At 37.2% G+C, this 21,113-nt stretch overlaps 1 protein-coding gene across 2 annotated transcripts in view; it reads right to left on the reverse strand.

Moving 5' to 3' along the window:
* Nucleotides 1-21,113, reverse strand: part of LRCH2 (leucine rich repeats and calponin homology domain containing 2) — a 33,173-nt gene that overhangs the window by 5,081 nt on the left and 6,979 nt on the right. The window contains exons 2-17 of one of the 2 annotated variants that reach the window (XM_065729381.1): nt 16,469-16,613; nt 14,112-14,238; nt 12,337-12,442; nt 12,108-12,244; nt 11,773-11,906; nt 11,355-11,442; nt 10,864-10,975; nt 10,471-10,568; nt 10,316-10,383; nt 10,001-10,105; nt 7,113-7,181; nt 6,194-6,242; nt 5,018-5,134; nt 2,147-2,191; nt 1,684-1,734; nt 601-658 (exon numbers count right to left, since the gene is read on the reverse strand). In XM_065729381.1, coding sequence (XP_065585453.1) covers nt 601-658; nt 1,684-1,734; nt 2,147-2,191; nt 5,018-5,134; nt 6,194-6,242; nt 7,113-7,181; nt 10,001-10,105; nt 10,316-10,383; nt 10,471-10,568; nt 10,864-10,975; nt 11,355-11,442; nt 11,773-11,906; nt 12,108-12,244; nt 12,337-12,442; nt 14,112-14,238; nt 16,469-16,613 — 1,509 coding nt within the window. Of the gene's footprint in view, nt 1-600; nt 659-1,683; nt 1,735-2,146; nt 2,192-5,017; nt 5,135-6,193; nt 6,243-7,112; nt 7,182-10,000; nt 10,106-10,315; nt 10,384-10,470; nt 10,569-10,863; nt 10,976-11,354; nt 11,446-11,772; nt 11,907-12,107; nt 12,245-12,336; nt 12,443-14,111; nt 14,239-16,468; nt 16,614-21,113 lie in introns of both variants that reach the window. The other variant, XM_065729380.1, reaches the window with a different exon arrangement.

A 21,113-nucleotide genomic window follows, 5' to 3' on the forward strand; every position in this document is an offset into this window, starting at 1 on the left:
TTAACTGGAAATGAGATTGCAGAGCAGCTTTGCCAAATTATATTTTACATTGTTGACACACAATACGCTCATGGACCTTAAAAAAACCAGTACTGCAATAGCAGAGTGTTTGTGGTTATTCTGAAACCCTGGATTTCAGAAAAGTGAAAGCCTTCAGATAATCAAGTCTGATGCAACTGGGTGCAGAGTTTTGGAAGAGCCAGAGTACAAAAGCATCAAGCTGTGCAGCTCCTGGCAAAACTCTGCTCCATACATCTTTTCATGGGACAAATAAAAAACAACTTCTCTTGAAACCCTGTTGCCTCATCATATCCCAGGAACAACTGCACGCTGTCTCCCTGCTCTTTGACCATGACTAAACATGCAGAAAATAGATCAGTCAAGTTAAAAAAAAGTGACTGTGCAGCTCTGGGAAGTTTCGATTATTTGACAGCTGCTTTGGCAAACCATGTCTTTTCCAGAACTATGCTTGTGGTAAGTACACTGAGTGAAACCATGTTCTGTGTCCTCCCTTCATAATCATTCCAATTCATACATCTGCTGTCCTTATTGTCTGCTCCAGCCTAAGGAATAAAGATCTGTTCCACTGAGGTAGCTTACCTGACCTTGGTTTGAGACCAAAGGGACCATGAGTGTTACTATCAGCCCTCTCATAATCCTGTCAAAAGGGAGAAAGTCTGTTTTCTTCTGTTCGTTACAATAATTAACTTTTGTTCCCATCAAAATAGTGTTTGAATTATTTATTTGTTTAGACAAGAATAAGCTCTTCTGCTTAGAAGTAAAACACTTCTTAGAAGTGGACACTATAAAGAAAAACGGAGCTCATCTTACCAAGGGAAAAAATCAGCACCAGATAAACTAAAATCTATTTTAAGATTAATATCTATTCCCAACATTTCCAACAACAGCAAACCATTCTGTTCACTGAATCTGAAGGCAGATGCAAGCTAACAGAAATATCTTCCCAACTGAATTTTTAAATAAATGTTTACTTTCAATTATGATGATCTCCCTCCCCACCCCCCCATATCACAATATAAAAGAGAGCACTCAGTGATCTGATACACACATTAAAAACTCTTAGTTCAACGCGTGTCTGGGAGATGTCCTACTCATTGCACTCCCTCAGCCTTCATTTCAGCATTATCTTTGGTATGGTATATTTACAGCTGAGGAGATGAATGCAAGTACAGTGAGACTACACAGACACTTGTTAAACAGCAACACAACCGACGAATGAACCTGCAAGGCTGTGTCATACAGATGACAGAAAATTGTAAGAATGAAACTACTTCAGCAGTGTCAGTACCTCTGGGTTCCCTGCAATGCACTGAAAACTGAACCACAAGTTTTACTTGAAGTTATCTGAACAGCTAGTGCATAAGGGAAAACTACATTAATCAAATACGATGTATTATCTTCATTAGCCACTTTCATTTGGAAAACAATGGAGACAAGGTAATGCATCCTTCTACGTATTAATCAATTAGAAAACAAAATAATCTAGGAAAGATCACAAAGTTGCAACGGTAAAAACAAGTTGTGTCTCCAGTTTCAACTTTTGACCTTTCACTTACAAAGAAATACTCCTAATTCCAGTTTCATGTCTGCATGGAAAACCTGGTAACACGATGTGCACAAAGAAATGTTTGTTGAATGAAAAACAAAGCCACAAACTTGTACCTCAGACGATACAGGAGACTGTGGGGACACATTAGTATTATCACTGTCTTGCTAAAAAGAAACCAAAGAGATGAAATTATAAAATGAAAGTTATGTCCTAACAAGAGAACATGAAATAATGAAATACACAGTACACGAGACACACAACATTTGTCAAGCATGGCACAAATTGGTAGAAACTGAATTTAAAGATACGTAACACAAGAAACACTCTTAAGAAAACTTATGTAGAACGTGACTTTAATAATATCTTTTCCACAGTGCACAATTTTGATGGCTGTTTTTCTCAAATAGGAGTGTAATATTTACTTCACTGTATTCCTGCTATGGCCTTGGGAATGCAGAGTTTGCCTGCATCAACTCTAGCCAGTGTCATGCTGTTCCATGAACGTGACTCACTGGTGCTTATAAAAACCAAATAAAACAAATTTCTTACGTATTTTACCCAATTCTCATTCCTTACCTCATCATTTTCATTGCCACTTGAACTCTTTCTGGAAGATTTATACTGCAAAACACATACACAATCAACATTAAAACACAAGTATGGTTCTCAGTTAAACCACATAGCCTGACATCATTCAGAAGCTTATTACTTCTGAAGCTACTGAGAAAAAGAACATGTTAGAGAATCAAAAGGGGAAAAAAAGAAAACAGGAATATCTAGTTCCTCTGCTACTCAAGATCTACTTTATGTCAGTGAGAGATCAGACCCTTTTCCAAAATACTTTTATAATGTGAACTCTGACAACACATGACATCTGATTCAAGTAGAAAGACCTCAATAACTGTTACCCTTGAGAAATTTTTTGTTAGGGAAAAAAAAATATGTAACCCACGAGAGTTAAGATACAAAAACACACTGTAGAAGCAACCTTAAGATTCATTCCACTTGGACAGATTAATCTGACAACCAAGAAAAAAAGATTTCATTTACAACTGCAAAGCCTGATCACATACTTTTACCTACTTAAGACCACTGCTCTTTTACAAGAGGTCTGTGAAACTTTGCTCATTGTTCCTGCCCCCACTTCTTAATTATCTGAGGAGTGCGATGAAAATGGAAGGATCAAACCAAGAAACTTGCAAAAGTATACATTTATTTTTCCATCCTAAATGCATTTCATTGTCTGCAGAGGAAACATACAAATAAACAGGAACACACAGGTAGGATTAGAAAGCTCAGCCTTTACAAAACTCTAAGCTTGAAGTGCATTAGGCTGCACTGTTTTTATGATGCAATACAAAACATGAAAGGTTAAGAGTCTAACTCTGGAAATGGAAGAATCCAGTTCCAGGATCTCCCCTTGGGGATCTGATTTTTAAGGCTGCCTATAAGTTATAGTTAGAAGAACTGAAGAAGAGGAAACTGTTTAGAACAATTTCAAGTCATTCACAAATATGCAACTTCACGTAATTCTGTTATGTGAAGTTTTGTGTCTAAATAAAACATTTAAGATGCTAGCCTTCTTCCAAGAAGAAGATGCCTTCTCAAGAATTATTGAAAGGCTTTGTTTAAAAACAAAAGAACCTACATACACAGTGCATATAGTTCTGGGGTTGCATACAAATGTGTTAGACACATTTATGTCTGGATATTTTGCTTCTTGAAGGGAAATATTTGCTGTGTATTTGCAAGTAAATATATTACTTTGGGAGTTTACATGCCAAAGCTTAATTTTCTGTGCCCTGTAGACAACCACAGTTGACTTCTTTTTATGCAGGCCTTCAGCCAATTCTGCATTCAGGCTTTTCCCCCATACGTATCCACACCACAGCTAGCACATAGTAATTCTTTTCCCTTGTGGGTATGCTAAGCAGAATTTCTGCTTAGATGGAGATACAACCCAACGATAAACTATTCCAGCAAAAATGTACTTTGCTTCATAAAATTGTCTTAGATGGTAAAGGTTCTTGTAGCAATAATATTTAGTACAATAAAGATTTGAAATACTGACCAGGCTTCAAAGACAGGCTACAAGAAAAGGAGTTCTGATTCTCACAGGCATCCTTAGCTGCACTGCACAATTGCAGCAATAAAATCGTATAGATTATATAATAAAGATGCTCTATAAATACTTTTGGATGCTGAGCCAAGTAAATAGTTCATGGTTTAATAACACACTCTGCAGTAACTTGGCATGTAATCTCAAGATACTCAATGTTGGCATTACAGATATTATTCAATGTTTGTTTGTTGGTTTTTTTTTGCCATGAAAATATGGACACCATAAATTGTACTTTGATTTGGTCCTCAGAACAGCCACAGTGCTCACTGTTGTTTGGTTGATTCCCTCCACTATTTGTCATGGATGAAAGGGTTCACTTCATTTACTTATTGCCTTGTTTTTTTTAAATGAAACTGATGAGAATAAAGTGTGAGAGTACTTTTGTTGCTGATACAAGCTTGATTTACTTTGGTAAATTATTGGCATACCAATAGGTGCATGAAACATAATTTCAGGTATCTGCTTCCACCACAGAGCTCAGAACTATTAGCATTTAAATTCACCTTTTGAAGTGATAAGAAACAACTGATGCAAACCTTCTGTACAGATGCTTATTAAGCATGGATAGTTTAACAAGTTAAATGGCAGGATTCTGTCTTAGAATTTTCTCCTCCTTCTCCTGAAAGACTGCAGGGTGAAATTAATTAAAGGATGCAAACCTCAGAAAGGGGTAACTGGAATTCAAGTTAGGATACAATTCTCTAAATTCCCCAGAGGGAAAAAAAAATATTAGCTTCTTTAATTAAAAGAAAGTATCTGGGTTATAAAGCATACTTTACTTCCCCCCCCCCCATAACTTAATTTCTTTAAAATTTCCTATCTTTTTTTTTTTAAATATTTGATGGCATAGATCCAAGAAACTGACTTCATAACTGTTATTAATTAAATTTTAACTCAACCTAGCACTGGCCAGAACTATCCTATTCTTCTACTACCCATAAAAGCAAATTTTTATCTGATAGTGCTGTTACTGCTCATCCATCCTACAATGAGCAGACACTGACATCTGGTGACCAATGATACTCACTGCAATAGCAAAATCAGTACACAGAAAACATGCAGTGAGAACATGCCACAGGAAAACATAGTACATTTTCCTAAGACTGAAAATAAAATCCTTCAAACTGGATCCAAATGGAGGGGATGGGGCTTTGAGCAATCTGTTTTGTGGGAGATGCCCCTTCCTACAGCAGGGTACTTGGAACTAGATGGTCATAAAGGTCCCTACTAACCTAGTATTGCTTGCAAAGCAATGGAGAAGAAGTCCAAGCAACTCAAGATAAAAGAAAAAAAAATGCAAGTAATTACCATCACCACATAATTACCTTGAAATACTCTTTTCTGATCTGTTTACTTCTCCTCCTTTCTTCATTCTGCCAAATCACTGGCTGTGTTTCTGGCCAACGCTGATCGTCCACTGAATCCTTCTGGTTTTCCAGTGACTAGGAAAGTTCAGAAACACATCTATGAAGAGGGCAAAATATACCTTGCATTCATCACCACAAATTATTGTAAACTACAGTTGGCCTCCCATGATGTAGCTTTATGGCATGGAAGTGTCAAAGACAATTCTAGTAGAAATCACCCTCTTTAAAACAAAATCATTTCAAATTCTAAAATACACTTCAGACAAGAAAAAGTAACTATGAAATCATTCTTATGAAAACAACATACTTTTCTGCACTAGCTTGATTTTCACAGGTATGTTAGGAAGCCATCTAATGCTACCGTATACAGGTTTGAAAAGCCAGTCAGAAGTGTGGTTAGCCACCAGCACATCTCATTTATCAGTATGAACATACACTGCACAGGAAGAGAATGAATAGAATAAGAATTCGTGTACTGCTCTCACCTAGAAGGTTACAGACTCTACAAAGCATTATAAAAGTCTCCTGAGAACGTTACATAAAAGAATACTTTGATAGAGGCTGTTAAAGGAAATTCAGTCTTTAAATAAGAATAAATATGTATGCTTATTCTGTGGAAACCAATGGACAATGTGAAGGGAGCAACTCATAAAGAGGCTGAGACAGAACACTACATTTTCAAAGATTCACTCATATTAAAATATTGGGCCATTTAGCAATTGTAAGTAAATGATGGATTCAGCTCCAAAATGATCAAGTACCCTTCACAGCTTCACACATTTTATTGTGCCATGCAAGACTGGAGGAGGTACCTGGACTGGAAGAAGAATGTAATTCAAATTATTTAGAAATTTTTGCTGATTTGCCACAATCTTATTTTTTATGCAAATAAATTCAAAGAACAATTAAACTTACATCTCACTAGTCTCAAGATCACACAGCTATTACCACTCCCCCTAAAAAGCCTTGCATTACACAACTTGAGTCAAACTATCTCAAAGTTGACAAAAAGTTTTCCATTTTCCACAATTACATGTACACTATGTGTGCAGTCAACCAAATTAACACATTATCTGCAAGAAACAAAATGACTCAAGCATGAAGCAAATAAACCTTTTGCATTTGGATACTTACCTGCCAGCTGTATGGAGACACTGGAGAGTTCACTTCATCTGTTGAGACACTAAAAATTAAAAGGAGAGGCATTATGGAATTTCCTTACTGCATTTTTGGGTATTTAAAGAACAAGTTACTAATGCACCTTCCATTATTTTGTTTCTCAAAACAACCATCCCACATTTCTTCACTCTAGACCAAGGATGGTGTCTGAGCTTATTCAAGTTCTTGGGAAAACGGAAGAGTTTAGATTTGGTGTCACTTAATTTTCTTTCTAAACCTTTCTGTGAAATTCAGTTCTATCAGCTTACCAACAACCATTTTGTTCACATTCTGACAGCTGAAGGAGAACACAGGCTTAGAAGCTGTGCAATATACCAAAGGACTACAGCTGGGGATTTAACACAAGGGCTCAGCACAGTGTGCAAAGATGAAAAAAAAACTACTCCCAAAGTAACAAGACACAAAAATTCACTTCCTAGGTTCTGCTGTTTCCTACTCCTTGTTCCACACGTTTGCCTCAAACCAATTAATCTGCTTTTTTAAAGCTGTTGGCATAGGAAATGTCTCAATCACATCTGTCAGGCTGTTGAGCGATACAGCTGAGAAGTGCAGGAACTGCTACAATAAATAATTCAGTTCTGCTGTTAATATGTTATGTGTCTACAGCTACTACATCATCTGTACATGTGAATTCTGTATGGATATGTCAGTGCTTCTATTCTCTTTATATGATCCCTACACAGAGAGTGACTGGAGTTCCTCTACATCAGCACAAGACAACAATTAGCCTATAACATTCGTGTACCTTGCATACACATCTGTTTTCCATTGTTTCATCCTGAGTTAACACACTTGGTCAAAAGATGGCAGTACTGACAAAACAACTATTAGAATTTCATGAAATATTGAAAGTTATGATAAAGTAGATTAATACCATTTTTCAGACTCCACTGGCTGCTTTGGCCTGTTCCTCGTGCTTACTGAGGTGGAATGATTAAGAAGCCTATTAAAAATAAAAGCATGATATTCAATAGTTGTATGTTCTAAGAAAAAAAATTAACTACATATTACTTACACAGTATAACTTCTCCTATAAATTAAAGCTTGACCAATAAGGCAGGATTTCCCATAAAGTTGGAGTGTGTCCGTGTGTAACCACAGATATGAAATCCAAGGCCCATCTTGCTTCCACTCAAATCCACAACAGTTTTCAGCTTGTAAATTATTTCTGCTCTGACTTTTAAGGAACTAAAATCGATCACAATCCAAACCAAAATAAAGTTCCCTCTTTTCTCTTTAGATATGTACCAAATGAACTGATCTTGCAGCTGCATGAAGTTACTCCACTCTCCACACAAAAAGGCCCCACTGTTTGCTAAATTTAGAAGGGACATAATGGTCAAACTAAAGCAGACAAAACGACAGGCTGAGCACTACAGATCAGTCAGCAGGAGAAGGAAGGAGGGCAGCTGAGTAAGACTGCAAACGCAAAGGAAATGCAAGAAAAGGAGAGGTGGAAACAGGAGACTAAGTAGAGAAATGCAAGCTAAGAACTAAGCAAAGCCAAAGAAACAAAAGATATGCCATTTCCCTCAGCTCTAAACAATAAAAAAAGTCCTAGACTTAAGATATAGATTCTGATTATTATTTTTAAATTGGGAACACACAGGAATGAGATATGTATGCTTAAAATGTTAAAATACCACACCAATCATAACATTTCTGGTTAAGCATCACATTGAAAATAACTGGAATGATTAATGAATTCTTGGAGGTATTGACATTATGGGTCGACACTGAATTTACCAAACGCAGGAGAGGACTGACATCAAAGTAAGTTTATATCAAATTATACGCAGAATTTATTAAGGACAAGAAAAAACTACAAGAAAACCAACTATTCTGCAGGGACCTTCTTTTTATATTTTGTTATCATTACACATGGCAGCAAAACAAGGAACTTCAAAAGACAGCTAATTTCCAATCAGACCTCTGATTACTGTAGTAACTTTGAGCTCAGCCATCACTCTTTCAGTTCAAATCTGAGCGTGTGAAATTCAGTTTAATAGGATTGACAAGTTAAGCCTGTAAAACAACAGGACAATTCCCACTCTGCAGCACGTGCTCCCTGTATTTTCTCTTCAGAAACAACTTCAAGGGTACTCTCCAGAATTTAAAGAAGTCCAGTAAAAAAATAAGCCTCATCAAAAAATATTCTGAGCACAGGATGCATCAACCAGCATCAGCAGAAAGCATCCAGAGTAAGTTACAGTTAAGGACACTAAATCTGAAAGCATTCAGTTCATCACATACGTGTCTGAGCATAACCTACACAGTCCAGTCCCAGAATTCGAGCTTCCTGTGAGTTCTGTGTACTTGTATGTTACTCCCCTCATGGCTGACAAATGCAAAACAAATTCTCATCAGTCATGTTAATATGAAAACAATCACTAAACTCAAGAGGTTTCTAAAGAGAAAAACCTTTTCTCTGAGGTTTCATACTAGAGCTGTTACAGATTCAAAAACAAAAGAGAAGAAGGAGATACAGCATGTGATAGGGACAGAAAAACAGGCTCCTAGTTGGGAGTTATTTAAACATGCTATGTACAGCTGCCTAATTAAATATGCTCCTGAAACAGTGCTTCAACTCAAATAACAATACACTGCAATCTGTTTTTGCTAGCAAAATATCTTAGGCTAAATTAGCCAACCACTATTTTCTGCTTTGCTTCCAAAAATGGCCAGAAACATTTCAGTTCTCCACATTTTGTCTTCGACAATCTGATGCTCTCCAAACACTATATACCTTGATGCACGTCCTGCCGCCCTCGTCCTCTGGAAGAGTTTTTCACTGAATGAAGTTCTATAGCTTAATGGCCTTCGTCTGTATTCATATTTCATGTACATCAAAGCCAAAGACGGAAGAAGGAAGCAGAACAGGTTGATGGGATAGGACAGGGAAGTCATTAGCACAGCAAGCAAAAAGAAAAGAAACACTGCGTAATATTAAAAGCAAACACGCTAAACAAACAGGAATGCAATTAGTAAGGAATTATCTCATGGTGCTCACTTTGAGCATTTTGCTTACTCAGGCCGTACAATGCTCTCCACAAATTCAAAACTATCTCAATTCAATTTCAGAATATTATTCTTACTGCAGTTTATGGCAAGAAGCTACGAATCCTCAAGTCATGAATTCAAAATCAGCCCTAAACTACACTTTACTAATTGCAAATAAGTACCATCTCTATATTAGAGATTTACCCCATATATCTAAAGATACTTAAGCAAGCTTTAAATATAAAGCCCAAACTAAGAAGTAAAATTTAATTACTAAGATCATATATATATACAATTTAAGAGCAACGTAAAACATTCAACAAGATCACTGCAGTAAGACAGAAGAACGTGTGACAAAATTTAACTTGTAGCACACTAGAAGAGGAGTGGCTTGGTATTTCAAATGACTAAAGCTAACAAGATACACATACAGTATTAACAGCCATCATAAAAGATATACATCAACATGATAAATGCAGATAATAGTGTAATTATATGAGCACTGCCTTCCTATCTTGGGTCCGCGAAAGATAAATTACCATGTAAACCATAAAAATCAAGACACTCTCTGTATCATGTCTCCCTCCCCACATGAGACTACACAAAATTGCTGTCTTAAAAGGAGTGATAAAGAAACATGGAATAGCCTATTGCTGCAGCTGTTCAAGTAGACAAAACTGTTCTCAGAATGAAGAACTTTTAGGTGCAAGGCAGGCTGAAGAATACACTAATTGTAACACAGTTAACTAACACTGTTAATACCTGTGCTTTTGTTCTTGCTGCAGCAGCTGAGCAGCTATTTTCCTCAAGTCTGTCACTTCCTTGATTTCATCATCTTCTTCAGCCAGCAGCTGATCTTTCTGAAGTCTGAAAAATTAAGCATTACTGACTTGCCTGACTTCAGCACAGCAAGATACAGAAACACCTACATTACTGGGCAAGAAGCAGCTCTTCACTGTTGGTTTTTTTGTTTGTTTGTTTTTGCCCAAGGGGAACTCTGCATTCAATGGATTTCTCTTCTATATGCAAAGAGTTGAAAAGCAAAAGCCCTCATCAAAAGAGACCGTAGACACTCACTTTTTTTCATCTCCCCAGTCCTCATTATGCTCTATCTTGTGGGATTTCTCAGGGTGTTTTCCTCGTTCCTTATTTGGGATGGAAAACAAATTAGACTTCAATTTAATACACACACAAAAGTCTGTTGAATTAGACTTTAAATCAAGCTATGCTACCTTTATATAAGACAGCAATGGTCCAACCTGTACATCTCCCTGCTCAGGAACAGCTCCCTCCTCTGCATTAGGATCAATGTAATCATACACCTCCTGGTCTAGTGAAGATTGATTAGGAACAGAAAAGACAGTATTAACAGTTCTCTTAATCAGATTTTGAGAGAGAATTCACAGTCAGAAGTACTAGAGAAAAATTACAGATAATACAATTAAAGAACATCTCGTTAATCCATCTTCCTTTCTCTTATTTGTGATTACAATTCTTCTTTTCTGAATTGATAAAGAGAAAATTCCAATATACCCTCATATCAATTTATGCCATTTTCCTAAATCAGATTACCTCAGAAAAAACAGTTCTTCTACCCAAGATGACAGGTGCACAACAGATATTACCTTTTTGTGGATCGAGTTTATTCCCCATCACATGATTGTCATTCCTCAATGTCTGTTCCCTTGTTGATTCTGATACCTGGGAGTGAAGGCTGATTGTATCATCATCAGATGGCTGCAAAGAGTCGCATCGAATACAGAATTTGCATATAAATCACATTATAAGATGATTTGCTAATAAACCACAAGTTTAATAGAACACACTTCATGAAAAACAGCTCCTAGGACAGGGTTTTTTTGTTTGGTTGGTTGGTTGGTTTGGTTTTTGGTGTTTTTTTTTTTTTTTTTTTTGTTGTTTTTGTTTTTTTTAAGTTTTAGTAGAGAAATAGTGTAGGGAGCACTGACTGATATTGTCAGTCCAATAGTTTGAATATTTGTACAGGTTAGTTCAAAGGATGAGAAGTGCAACTTTGTTAAGCATTTATCAAACTATACAAAATATAAGAAAATTCTACAAAACAAGTTACAGAAATTCACCAGGGAGAAATACATACTTCTGTTGTGGACAATCTTTTATCTCCATTATCACTTCCAATGCCAGAGTCTGGTCCATGGTTTTTATTGGGATAGAAGTCCTCTATGCTACTTAAAATTAAGAAGAGAAAATGCATGAAAGAAACTGTAGTCTTACTTTTCTAAAAACAAAAACATTCTTTCAAATACATTTCCTATACATTCATCTACCAATCTTTACTTAATACAATGGAGACTTTTCATAGCCACTCAGAGCCAACTAAGACTCCAGTAATATGAACTTAAAGTCAATTCTTCTAAAATAGACAAACCACTGAAATTAGAGCAATTGAACTGCAAGAATAAGCATTATACATTCTTTCCTCCACCCAAAGATTACTTCACAGCAAATGCTAAATACATAAAAATCATCAAGCAAAACAACAACCCATTACTCACCTGTCTGTGAGTGGCTGGGAGGGGATTCGTTTACCCAGCGATGGAAGATCCAATGAATCTGGTTTTTTATCTATTCTGAGGCAAGCCTGAATGCTGAGGAATTTAAATATATGTACTTTACCCTTTAAGCATATCTGGAAACAAAAAATAGTTCTCAATTACATAGCATGCCTTTAGAAGACACACGCCAACAAATTCTTCCTACATTGATGAGTTTGCACTCACAGCTCCTGCCAGCAGAAATACAGCTAAAAAATGAAAACCTAACTGGTATTAAATTTAGGAGAGCTTCCTCTTTAATGTAAATTACTAAAGCAGAACTTTTTCATACTAACCTGTGCTGGTGGTATCTGCATTGGATTGTTATCCAAAACTATTACTTGTAAGTGACGTAACTTTCTGTAACAAATTGGAATTTCTGTAATTTTATTACAAGAAAAATCCAGCTTTACCAAAGGAAGGTCTCCTAGTTCTGTATTGGGGAAAAAAAAAAAAAGAATAAGATATCTAATTAACACTTCACCTAATTTAGCTACTCTAAAGAAATGGCAATGAGCAGCTTACCATCTGGCAACATATGGAGATTATTTCTTCTTATGTTTAATTCCCTAAGTGACTGCAGTTTTCCTATTTGCTGGGGAAGAACCTGAAGTTCATTGCAGCTAACATCCTAGGCAAAAAGATAATGAATAAATTAGCTGAACACCTTAAATGAAATTAAACAGAGGCAAACTGCTATGAGAATTGTTATACAGCATATTAAAAAATACTTCTGTCTTTCTAGCTGTTGTATTTTTTTGTTCCTCCACAGAAATACTACCACAGCAGATCTCGTTGTTTAACATCTACGTGGTCCATAACCAATAATCATACGAATATAATCAATGTCTAAACTTTTCTATTTCCAATAAGAATTTCAACAAAATACACTGCAGTGACTCATTTCCTAGACTAAACACCAATATATTCTAGGTGCTTATCTACATAATGAAGAACGGGAAGCTGATTTTAAAGGCCAGCTTCTAGTTACTGACTCAGCTGGGACTTAAGCAGAAGCCAGGTCTTAAGCCAGCCTCCTTCCCCACTGCACAATTCCAGAGCTTCAGCTGTTGGCAACAGGGATGACTGCATGGAGCTGGATGTCTCAAATTACAGCCTGCTAGGGGTCAGCTCTTATGTATCTATTGCAATTTCTTCTCTGTCCACATCACCAAATGCAAGATTGGACTCCTTTCTAAAAAGCATCTTTCTAGCATGTGGCTTGGTCATCAAAAAAAAAAAAGTATGAACTACTAAACAGGTACAAACAGGGACCAGAACAAAACCCTCTGGTATGTCTAGAATCTGACATCAAGCAAGTGTTCTAGGTGAACAATAATTTAAAAACAATGCTCTTGTAATACTGAAAAGTTTTCAATCCCTGTAAAATAACAGCAGTGGATCTCACCTTGCAGCTCTATGATACTGAAGCATACAGTTTCTCACCAAATAAAGGAGTAAAAGACATTAGAAAACATTAGAAAAGTCTAACAATCAGAATCTCGTATTGCTTGTAATTAAGGAATAAATGCTGCTTTATATCTCAAAAATCAGGTCATGTTAAAAGATGTCCAGAGCATATGCTCTTGAATATGATGTGGTTTACTTGCAGTGACCTAAGAAACTGTAAATACTGAAAAATCAGACCTTGTCCAAATGCCAAACTGGTGAATGATTGTGCACAGGTCTCCAAAATGGAGCTCAACACTTGAAAAATAAAAAAGCCCAGAAAATTAAAAAAATAACAGATGCCAAAGCATAAAGTTTCAGCATGACAACGGAATAAACTCATACTGCAGTCACACCCGAACTGTGACTAGCACATATCACTCACTCCCTTCAACCTAACAAAAATTAGGGAAGGAGTAAAGGCTGGGGTGGCCTGGGGAATACATCACAGGACAATAATAATGGACTAGTGTAATTCCTATAAAAATATGAATTAAATAAGTCCTCAGCTAGAAAAAAACAGTTCTTCAATAAAAAAAATAGACTTGTGATTGCTGTACAGAAAGCCAGCAGAAAAATGAACATTTTAATAACATACAAATCAGGGATTCAAATGAAACAATCTGAAAAGCAATTCTGTTTCTGAAGGCTTAAAGTGAATCCAGCATGCTGATTTGTGTTTATTCCCAGTTTCGAAACTCTGCAGTATATATTATGCATGTAATTTGAGATCAAACGTTGAGGAAAAAATAAATGAAATTACACTTGGCATTCTTATTTTAAAATTATTACTGATTTATATTTTTCTTACGCTGTAATAAAGTCCTTACAGTTAATACAGTTATACTTACCAACTCCATTAGATCTCTCAGCTTTCCAATTTCTTCTGGAATGGAGACCAGCTTATTATTACTGACAACCAGAACTTTAAGTGGAAGATCAAATAGGTATTTTGGCAATGTTGATAAAAGATTTCGACTTGAAAGAAAGAAAAATGAACAAGTGAGGCTGAATCATAACACTCTCTTAAAGCCTGAATGCAAGTCTCAGACACTGTGCTTTTCTCCCGTTCTGAAGAAACATTATCCACCTACTATAATTTCATTTAAGTTTTAGCTACGATCTTCAACATGAAATCCTTACCAGAATAAGCCTAAAATACATAAATTTTAGGTTCCCTTCTTATATGGATAAATGAGAAAGTAGGATAGCTGAACTTTCTAATACTAAAACATACAGAGAACTCTGTTAAAAGAAATTAAAAGAACACTGACAAACACAACTGTATACAACAAGAGCAAACACATCACAGGAAATTCCAACCCTTGCTCTCCAAGCTTTGTGCAACCATATCCCTTCTTTGACAGAGAGGTACAGCTGACCTGGCACCTTGTCACAGCTACTGTGGCTCAATTACCAACTGCGACTGTGTGCAGTAGGGAATCTCTCAGGAATACAACATCAACATGGTTCAAATAGTGACAAATTATCACATTCCTGCTGAACTAAGGAATGTCTGCACTACTGAATTAGTACTTGATATTTGCTTTTATGCTGCTCCCTAACAGGTTCAAACCACCCGAACTGATGGGTTCTACCAGTATGAAGTTATATTCTTCTCATCAAATCCCAACTGAGGGGATTTATACAAAGACACTGCTTCCCATGCCATTTGGTTGTGTCACTCCTATGCCATTACCAAAACTCTCAACGCCTATTTTCTACTTTGCTGTAAAACAGCCCACAAAATAAGTTTATATTAAAATTGAATTTTTTCAAAGCAGCTTAAGTCTGCAAGCTGTTACTAGTATCTTGGTAAAGAACAATGCATTTATTCTGTTAACACCAAGTGGAACACAGTAAGCTTTCCCAATGCAGGCACGGGGTTTCTATCTCAGGCTTTTTCTGGAGGATAGGATGAGATACAACACACGACTAAACTTTTTTGTGTGTGGAAACTTGGCACTGAAAAAGTAATTCATCAGCAGTGAAACACAGGAAATTCATCTGAAGTCATTTAGGTTGTTTTGTGTTTGAAAAAGGAACAGCCAACTAGGAATTGCATAACACTTCTCTCCAGTCTTTTAAATACAAAAGGAGAAGTGGAGATCATGTGGCTCTCTTCTGTAAGGAAATATTTAATCTAGCCCGGCACTGTTTAGGCCTGTTGTTCACCACTGCAATCCACATGCACTGCAAAAACAGCACTCAGATATTACCACAAAAACAAAGAATGTAACACAACCAACCACGACCTTAGGTGAGGCAACTCCTGAAATAACACACAACACCCACTTAGAACTAAATGCTACTGCATTTTTGCATGAAGCACCATACTCAGCACCTCAGTTGCCATCTATAGAGAAGTGGGATTTTGTTCCTATGAAGAAAATTAGATCAGGCTTCTTTCAAAAAGAACAAACAAAACCCTGCAGTTTTATCATATCACTAATCCTCTTGAGAATCTCCACAAAACAGATGACTTAAACTATCACTGTAAGAACAGATATTAGAGGTTTCAAGATTGTTTGGATTTGTGTTTTCCCCCCCCCCTCCTCTTTTCCAAGTTTAATTCACACAGTTATTTCAAAATAAGCTCTGGAATCAAGTCTTACACGTTAAACAGCTCTCAGCTGAGGAAACTGATTTGGACTCCAGATAGTCAAAGTTAACAATGTGAGGAACACTGTGGAAAACAAGGCCTCAGCTCTTTATAGGAAAGTTTCAATAGATTTCATCTGCTTCCATATGTTCACAGAACATCCTTAACAATCTCCAGTTGAGCTTCTTTTCTTCTAAGGAAAACCAACCACATGTTTTCCAAGTTTAACAGCAAAAATGGATGCGCCGAATGTGCAAAATGAGTAGGACGTTCTGGCCAGAGCAATGTACTCCCCTGAGAGAGGCAAATTTCTAAGGGTTGATTTTAAACACAGCGTGTTAGAATAAAAATAAAGACAAAGAAAACTTCAACAGCTCTCCTCACAGTCAGCTACCAGAGCTTAAAGAAATTCTGCAAGGCAGTCAATGCCTTCCCACAAAGGAAGCAATAAGAACTGCTGTCTCTAAAACAACAAGGATATGACAAACAGCATAACTGTATCTACCTGGACAAGATACAGCCACGAGGGCAATGCTCTAGAGAAGCAGGATGCCACCTTTTCAGTGAGAAGTTGTTGCTATACAAAATATGAAAAGCATTACTCACCTAATGTTAAGGTAGGTAAGCATTTGAAGGTTTTTTATAGATTCTGGAATGGATTTGATGCAGTTGTGATACAAATTTAATGTTTCCAGTGGTGCAAACAGCCAGACATCAGGAGGAATTTCAGTAAATCGGTTCTTGGAAAGATCTGGATGTAAAAGGGAAAAAGAAAAATCCTTTTATTAGTCAAAAATTTGCCTGCACTAAGATGAAAATAACCACTGTTATTCTTAACATGATAATATATATATATAAAATAACTCAGTTTTAGTAAACGTTATTGCATATAACAGTTTCACCAAAAAGACTTAAAATACTAAAATAGAGTTATTTGATACTCACTCATAAAAGCAAATAGAAAAAAAATACAGGAATTCAAAGATGTATTACTCACTAGTAGTTAAGAATGTTTAAAATGAAACTGAATCTCACTTCTTGTCCCTCTTCCACCAGTCTTCTATGAAACTGTTTTTTTCTGTTCTAGGCTCCAAAGCCAATAAGGGAACAAGCCCAGTATACATTACTTTTCCTGTTTGACAGCTACATTACAATCTAATTTTGTTGTGCAAAATATCTGCAATTCTAAAGCCAAGTCAGCAAAAAAAACCCTTGCATGTTTTGCTCAAGAACTACAATTTTCATCAAAAAAGGTATCCTTTATTGGAAGCACAGTAACTGAGAAATTTGCCAGTTGCACATTTATAACTTAGCTATAAAGAGAACAAAATCACACTACTGATGCCAGAAGTACATAGCTATGAAAATAAGGCTGTAATTTACCCCAGCCTAAGAGCAGCAAGCGGCCATCTCTTTGACAACAGCAATATAATACTTAAACTAGAGTTACTTTGACAATGTATGACTGCATTATGGGAATCTGCATGCAGAAGTTTGGAGAGAACAGTGCAGACCACCTCCGGCTGCATGTAATCTCCAAAAAAATCTATGTAAAGCAGTTTAAGTGGAATATGAACCTTGAATTCCGGAACTATCAGTTACCTACCAAAATCTGTGCCATCTATCCAGGAAACTATCTTCTTGAAGTAAATAGAAGCTTACTTTAGAAAGCAGGCCTCCTTTTCTGAAAGTCACTGGCTCCCAAGCCAAGATGTTTCAAAAGGATGTGGTTTCTCAAAAACGCTGAACAAACTCTTTTAACCAAGAAGGATGCAGACCTCTTGCTATTTCAGGCTTTAGTTCTCAGTTTCTAACACTTACACAAAGTAACCGGCCTTCTGCTTAGCCCCCTGGCAGCACAATAAACAGTTTATTTTGTTCCACTGAACTGGAGAAGCAAACTAGAAAGTGGCTGGAGAAGTGATTAAAGGTCAGTCAGGCTCAACAGCTGGAAGTACAACCTGCGAAGGCACTAGGATCAACACCAGATTTAGACTTGTTTATTTCTTCACCACCTTTGGAAAGCAAGGCTGAACAAGGTCTAACGTCAAGATTGAGGGGGGGAAGCAGCAACTCAGAGCTAGAAGGCTGAAGGCCGGGGTGCCAACCAGAGTGTGCCCCATCAACAAGTCAGATCTCCCAAACCAAACCTGAAGGGGCTAGCTAGCACTTACAAGAGTTCTAAGACCGACAAACAAGGAAAGCTGCAAAGTGCCAAAGTGCACATGATTTTAGGTGACAATCCCTCTAGAAATAAGATTAGAGTTACTTCCTTAACCAATTTATCCCGTAAAATTCTAAACTGAGAGTGTTTGAGGAAGATTAAAGGTAAAACATTACCAACGCTATGAATCAATGGAGTATTTTGGTTCACTAACCCTACAGAAACGATAGAAATGAGAACACCATTAGAAAGGTTACATTTAAAAGAGGAACAACAAAAATATTAAGTTAGTCGCTGCTTCGTTTATATTTTAACCAAAAGAACAAAGTCTTTACGGGCTGGATGGAGACCAACTGAAAATATGAGCTCCCTCATCTCATATGCTGGTAGCAGAAATTTCTTGCTAATAGAATTTTATCTTCTTTTACCTTTAACAATTCCAAGACTACAAATCATCACACAAAATCCAAAACTTCACAGCACAGCTCTAAGGATAAGTCACCTCCTCAATAGGCCAGCTACATGTTTACAAGAGAGCAGAGCACACCCACTCACACTTACCCACTCCTCACTGTTTTCAGCAGTGATCTGAAGCTCAATCTGCAAACACTGAACTCAAACAAAAACACAGAGCTGTTTTATAGAGAGCTAAGCACAAATCGTGACTGAGCAAACACACTGCCATCAAACTCTGCATTATTTCAAGCAGGAGTCCTTCCCTGTATCTGTTATTACACAGTTCGTGCACAAAAATTTGATACAAAGCATTTGACAGAGCAGAAAATCAACAAGTCAGACCCTAAAAAATGTAAATTGTGTTAATCTGTCACTGAAGTACACCGATCAACCTAGTGAGAAGCATTAAGTCCTACTTTATTATTTTTCCCCATTTTATCCTCCCACCAACATCCTCAAGAATTGCTAAACATCAAAGCACACCCCAGGCTGCCTCCATCTTTCAAGAAAGTAAGACATGTATTCTTCACAAAAGAATAAGAATGCTTCAAGTCTGGGCAGCTCTCTTATCACATAAACTTAAAGCAGTGAAATAGTGTACCACCGTGGGTTTCTGTTGACTTTAAGTCATCAATAATCTGTCACCCAACCACTCCTACCACAACAGTGTATTTGTAATAAACTGGACTTATGACAGTTTATGCAGTAGCCTCATCCATATCCCTGTTTTCACATCTCTTCTGAGATAAGAGAGCTGAAAGCACTCCAAGCCTGCACATCTCCCCTTCGGATGTTTCTAATGCTACCAAAACTGTATTTCCACATTTCCTTTAGTCTTGCCATCTTCTCTACTGAGAAGAAGTAAATGCAGATTCTCAGAAATGCTATTAAGAACCACAGATAAGCTCAAATGTGTTATCCATATCTGAGAATATCATCTTTCATTTTAATCTTCTGCCAGTGCCAAGCTTTGAAAGACCTTGAAGTGCTAGCACCTTACAAGCATTCGAACAAATCACTTTAGAAACCAAATGCCTTGTACTACATTCTTCTCCTTTGAAAAGTAAAAAGGAAACAAAAAGCAAGATAATTGGATATATTCTGTTTTATTAGCAAAACAAAGCTGCCAGCTTCTGCTGTGCTGTTTCAATACCAGAAAAATACACCCAGGAATACAATTTGTCATCACTGTCAGCACTAATAATTTCTTCATTTTCTACCTTGTTTTAATCCCAGCAATCACGTGAATATGTTTGTGTGATATGATCATTCCAGGACAGCCAGAAGATGCACTAAGGTAAGTGCTGAATGCATTGACCTTAAACCAATGGCTTTTAAAGCCCAATATTAAAGTCACAAGTGAGTTATGTAAAAACAGAAAACCATGCATTTCAGAATCTATTAAATCTCTTGACATGTTTGATGAGAAACTAGGAAAGCAAAAGATCAGGTTTATGATTAGCAACCACAGAGAAAGCACTTAGAAGGAACAAACCGATTTTTTCTTTATTTTTTTAAGCAACAATGCTTTCTTCAATCAGAATGAAATAAATAGAGGCATCAATGATAATCCTGAAAAAGCATTTCACAGAGAATTAAAGAGCAGAGGACATGCACAACACTCAGCTGGATGAGACCCTGGGCAACCTGCTCTGTCTGGACTTGTTCTGTGCAAGACACTGTCCTAGATCATAGGATCACTCAGGTTGGAAAAGACCTTAAAGAACACTGAGTCCAACCAGGACTCAATCATACTATCCTAACACTACCAACCCTCTGCTAAATCATGGCCCTGAGCACCACATCCAAATGGATTTTAGACACATCCAGGGATGGTGACTTCACCACCACAGATGGCCTGTGAAGGTCTCTTTCAACCTAATCAGGGGATCCAGAACTGCATTTTGTTTGTATTACACAACTATAACTACCTTAGCACTGTTTGGATATTTCAAATGTCAGTTCATTGCAATGACACGTAGGAAAAATAAAGATGCATCTATAAAAATCAAGTGGCCCTAAATACATCTCTGCTTCATATACAGCATATGCGCCCAACCCACTAGTTTTATTTATTCCTCTTCATATTAAGCTTAATGAATTTCATACCCAAATATACATTTGCTTTCACAGAATCACAGAACTGTAGGGGTTGGAAGGGACCTCTAAGGATCATCAAGACCAACTCCTCCACCAGAGCAGCTCCCAGCCCAGGTTGCACCAGCAGGCATCAAGGCAGGTCTTGAACATCTCCAGAGAGGAAGCCTCCACCAACTCTCTCTGTGCAGCTCCAGTGCTTCATCACTGCACTGGCAAGAAGTTCCCATGCATATTTGTTCTTCCATTTGCGGCCGTTCCCCCTCGTCCTATTGCCACACACTGCTGAGAAGAGTCTGGCCTCATTCCTTTGCCTCCTGCTCCTTAGATATTCATAGGTGTGGATCAGATCCCCTGTGAGTCGTCTTCTCTCAAGGCTGAACAGCCCCAACTCTCTCAGTCCCTCTTCATAAAGGAGGTGCTCCACACCCTTTATCATCTTCGTTGCCCTCCACTGGACATTTTCCAGCAGATTCCTGTCTGTTTTGTACCAGAGAGCCCAGAACTGGACACAGTGCTCCTAAGTTAGAACTA

The sequence above is a fragment of the Cyrtonyx montezumae genome, unplaced genomic scaffold (assembly GCF_038088225.1).
Source record: "Cyrtonyx montezumae isolate F1298 unplaced genomic scaffold, pur_monq_1.0 scaffold_11, whole genome shotgun sequence".
Classification (NCBI taxonomy): domain Eukaryota; kingdom Metazoa; phylum Chordata; class Aves; order Galliformes; family Odontophoridae; genus Cyrtonyx; species Cyrtonyx montezumae.